Source organism: Lolium perenne, chromosome 7 (genome assembly GCF_019359855.2).
Source record: "Lolium perenne isolate Kyuss_39 chromosome 7, Kyuss_2.0, whole genome shotgun sequence".
NCBI classification, from domain to species: Eukaryota; Viridiplantae; Streptophyta; class Magnoliopsida; order Poales; family Poaceae; genus Lolium; species Lolium perenne.
The window spans coordinates 312,024,491-312,028,855 of NC_067250.2; the positions used below are offsets into that span (position 1 = coordinate 312,024,491).

Consider the following 4,365-nt stretch of genomic DNA (forward strand, 5'->3'; position numbering starts at 1 on the left):
TGCAACGTATGAAGAAGTGATGATGAGCCCAGATTCCAACAAATGGCAAGAAGCCATGAAATCCGAAATGGGATCCATGTATGATAACAAAGTATGGACTTTGGTAGACTTACCTGATAGCCGCAAGGCTGTCGAGAATAAATGGATCTTCAAGAGAAAAACAGATGCTGATGGTAATATTACTGTCTATAAAGCTCGACTTGTCGCAAAGGGTTTCCGACAAATTCAAGGTGTTGACTACGATGAGACTTTCTCACCTGTAGCGAAGCTAAAATCTGTGAGGATTTTGTTTGCAATAGCTGCATTTTTCGATTATGAGATTTGGCAGATGGATGTCAAAACAGCGTTCCTTAATGGAGACATTGAGGAAGAGTTTTATATGGTACAACCCAAAGGTTTTGTCGATCCTAAAAATGCTGACAAAGTATGCAAACTTCAGCGTTCAATTTATGGACTGAAGCAAGCATCAAGAAGTTGGAACCGACGTTTTGATAAGGTGATCAAAGACTTCGGGTTTATACAGTGTCATGGAGAGGCCTGTATTTACAAGAAAGTGAGTGGGAGCTCTGTAGCGTTCCTGATATTATATGTAGATGACATATTATTAATTGGGAATGATATAGAACTATTAAGCAGTGTAAAAGGTTATTTGAATAATAGTTTTTCAATGAAAGACCTTGGTGAAGCATCGTATATATTAGGCATCAAGATTTATAGAGATAGATCAAGACGTCTAATAGGGCTATCACAGAGTACATACCTGGACAAGATTCTAAAGAAGTTTAGAATGGACGAAAGTAACACTACAAGAAATCTGCCATAATATGACGTTTTTTTATGACTGGAAATCAAAATGTCATAGCTTTATGGCGTTCCTAGCATTGACCATCGTTGGCCACTGGGGGGCAAAACCCTAGAAAATCGTGACGTTATTGGGCAAAAACGTCATTGGCAATTTAGGTCAATACGTCATTAGCAAAATTAAGTGGCCTACGACGTTTTTCCACTGCCGATTGCGACAAATCAACAACGTCATTAGCATGCCAAAAGAATTAGCCAATCAGAATACATGAAACAACCTACCAAGGATCAGCCCAAGACTTGGATCTCAACCGTCCGAAGCATCCAACGCACCAAACAGAACCGAAATTGCCACCCAGGATTTTCCCATTCGCGCCGAAAACTTTGGAAACTAGCGCGATAGGGAAAAATTGGAAAAATTTCAGATAATACCGCGCGATAGGGCATCCCGCGCATCGTCGCTCCTAACTCCAAACCCTAGCCTCCCTGCGCCGCCACCACCTCCCTCCCTCCTTCCTTCCCTCAAAACACCCCGACCGAACCACATCCCGATGCCGCCCAAATCCAAGGCGGCGGCGGCGGCCGCGGCGGAGCCAGCCGCCGTGGAGGACCTCTTCTCGGCGCTCCACCGCCACATCGAGGCCGGCGAGTTCCCCCAGGCCGTCAAGGTCGCGGACCAACGTCAGGCGCTGCACACCCCCCTCCTCCTCCTCTCCCCCCGACGCGATTCCCGTGCCATGATGCCCTAAACCCTGACCCCCCGCGGCTAATCCTGCAGTTCTCGCGGCGGCGCCGGGCGACGAGGACGCGGTGCGGTGCAAGGTGGTGGCGCACATCAAGTCCGACGCCACGGACAAGGCTCTCGCGGCCATCCGCGCCGCCGAGCGCCTCCCCATCGACCTCAGCTTCTATAAGGTAACGCATGTTCATCCTCCCACCCCTTGCTAGTGCGCGCTGGATCTGTTTGCGTTCGCTTGCTGTCCTGACTGCGTGGATCGATAGGCTGCGGTTTTGGGATCTGGGAGCAGTCAGACCTGCTTGGTGATGACCAAGCGGAAAGTCTCTGAACCATCTTTGAAGCTTCGAATATCAAAAATAGTTTAATGTTCGGTAGATTGCTAGCCACGATTCTGCCATCACCGTGTATCATTTTATCTACTAGAGAGCAACATTGCATAACAAAATTTGCTATTGAGAATTGTAATACAGTTGATTGCTGGTTCGTTGCGTACTTACAAAATCCATGTGCACTCACTTGCAGTGCACACTGCGAGAGGTGTTTGCGGCCTGGCAAGAACATATGGCCCTGCAAGCTGAATACTTGTGGTGAATCTTTGACATTTCTTTAGGATCTCTAGTTTCCCATAGACAAATAGTTTTCCTCTTCTTTGAGTTATTTCCATACCTGAAGGTAAAGGTTTGGCGACCTGGGTGATGACGAGATGGAAAGTTTACCTTTGAATATCAAAAGTAGTTTAATGTCTGATGGTTTGCTAGGTACGATGCTGACAACACTGCATATAGAAATTTGTTTTACAGATCAAAATTGTTTAACAAAGCTTGGTATTGGGATTTGTAATGCACACTGAAGAGTTGTTTGCAGCCTGGCAAGAAGCTGTGGCCCGGCAACTTAAATACTTGTGATGGCATTTTCTATTATTACGCTTGTCTAACTTAATTTTTAAATTTGAGGTTCCAATGAGCGCAAAGAGTCCATAATCGCATGAGATTTGTACATTTTTATTTTACAGTACGTTTCTTTGTCCGTTCGCATCGAAAGCAGCAACTCGTTTTTTTAGATCAGATCATATGGGTGAACATGGTCATTTTACTCCTTAATTGATGATTATCATCCAGTTGAAAATATCAATATGCTGATCTCTTTTGATTTTTTTTGTATGCCTGTATGATTTACTTTTTTACTTATACGAAGCATTAGGTGACAAGGTTTTGCTCAGCAATGCCGGCAGCCTAGTTGATAGCTAATACTAAAACATAACGAGGATTTACTTTCATGTTGGGTAGCAGTACAAAGGCTGATGAACTAAGATTGGATTCCATTGTCACTTAAGTGTAGATCTTCGACATTTCTTTAGGATCTCTACTTTCCCATAGACTAATAGTAGTTTTTTCATTGTAGTTTTTATAAATCTTGAATACTAGGACATTTATTTGCTGGTATAAAAGGACTAGGATGTGCAAATCCGCTGAATAGTATTATTTTTATCTATATTCAGGCATACTGCTACTACAGGCAGAACAAATTGCAAGAAGCTTTGGAAATATTGAATGGCCAAGAAGAAACAGCTGCTGTTCTCCAGTTAGAATCCCAGATCTATTACCGGCTAGCAAGAATGACTGATTGCTTGAATAGCTATGAGAAGCTTCAAAAATTTTCATTCTCTAGATTAGGTAAGTCTTTGGTCTATCTCATTCTCCTCTTTGTTACTTGGTTGATGGGCCATGATGATGTGCATTATTTTGAGTTAAGTACCTATGTGATATGGAATATATGGTCTGAATAGCTTTGTATTAGGGTCTGATCAAGTGTCTATGATATTACTTTATGGTTAATTATATACGTGTTGCTTTCTTTTCAGTTTATGATGTAAGTGATAAGTCATAGTCATAATGATCTCCGTAAAATGGAAAATATCATACTCCAGTTCTCTATTTTCGAATTTATTGGCTGCATGATGTTCCAGGGGTAGCATTTACATGACTAGCACTCTTTTATTTCACTTTAGGCCATGCTCTCATTTCTCTTGCAGTAGATAGAGGCACAAATCTATTACAGTCTGATGCATATTTTTCTTTGGAAGCCTGTTGTAGTACTGCTGCCCTATGTTGCATTATTTCGCTGTTAAACGTAATTGGACACATGCGAATTAAAATTCATACTGTTAGCAAGTTCACCTACTATTTTGTTATCATACACGACAAGAAGTACTTTGTCCCTGTAATTAGGGATGTAAAAGGTACGGATAATTTCCGCTCCGAATCCGCATCCGTATCCGTTTTTGAGGGTATGGTATGCACTTTTAGAAATCCGCCGGATATGGATACGGATGTGGTTAGTAATCAAACGGATATCTGACGGATACGGTAGAGGATATGGTATTGATATTATCCGACGGATACGGATTATCCGCCATTTTTTGCGGATTATCTGAGGTCCACAAAGAGGATAATCTGAGAAAATTAGCCCGACCTAAATATTTAGACAATACAGTTAGTTCATCGGCCAAAATATGTATTCTATTAGCACACAAATTGCTTTGTTGTACGAATAAGTGTGTACATTTAGCTATAGTCTATAATTATAAACATATTTTACATAAAAAGCATACTTCTATTTTTTATGTGTATATTTTCTTAATAATCCGCTTCCAGTCCGAGTCCGGTCCGAATCCGGTCCATATCCGTAATCCGATATAATCCGCATTCGAATCCGCATCCGACCATTATCCGCTCCGATCCGAATCCGTTACAAAAATATGGTAAAGGATATGATAAGAGCAATATCCCATCCGATCTGTTTACATCCCTACCTGTAATGTGAAT

At 41.9% G+C, this 4,365-nt stretch overlaps 1 protein-coding gene across 1 annotated transcript; it reads left to right on the forward strand.

Moving 5' to 3' along the window:
• Positions 1–1,352: 1,352 nt before the first annotated feature.
• On the forward strand, positions 1,353–3,427 carry LOC127315017 (uncharacterized). Its single transcript, XM_071824413.1, has 4 exons — positions 1,353–1,482; positions 1,580–1,716; positions 3,039–3,213; positions 3,402–3,427. Exons 1-4 carry the CDS (start codon positions 1,353–1,355, stop codon positions 3,425–3,427), a joined length of 468 nt encoding a protein of 155 aa, XP_071680514.1.
• Positions 3,428–4,365: the final 938 nt, after the last annotated feature.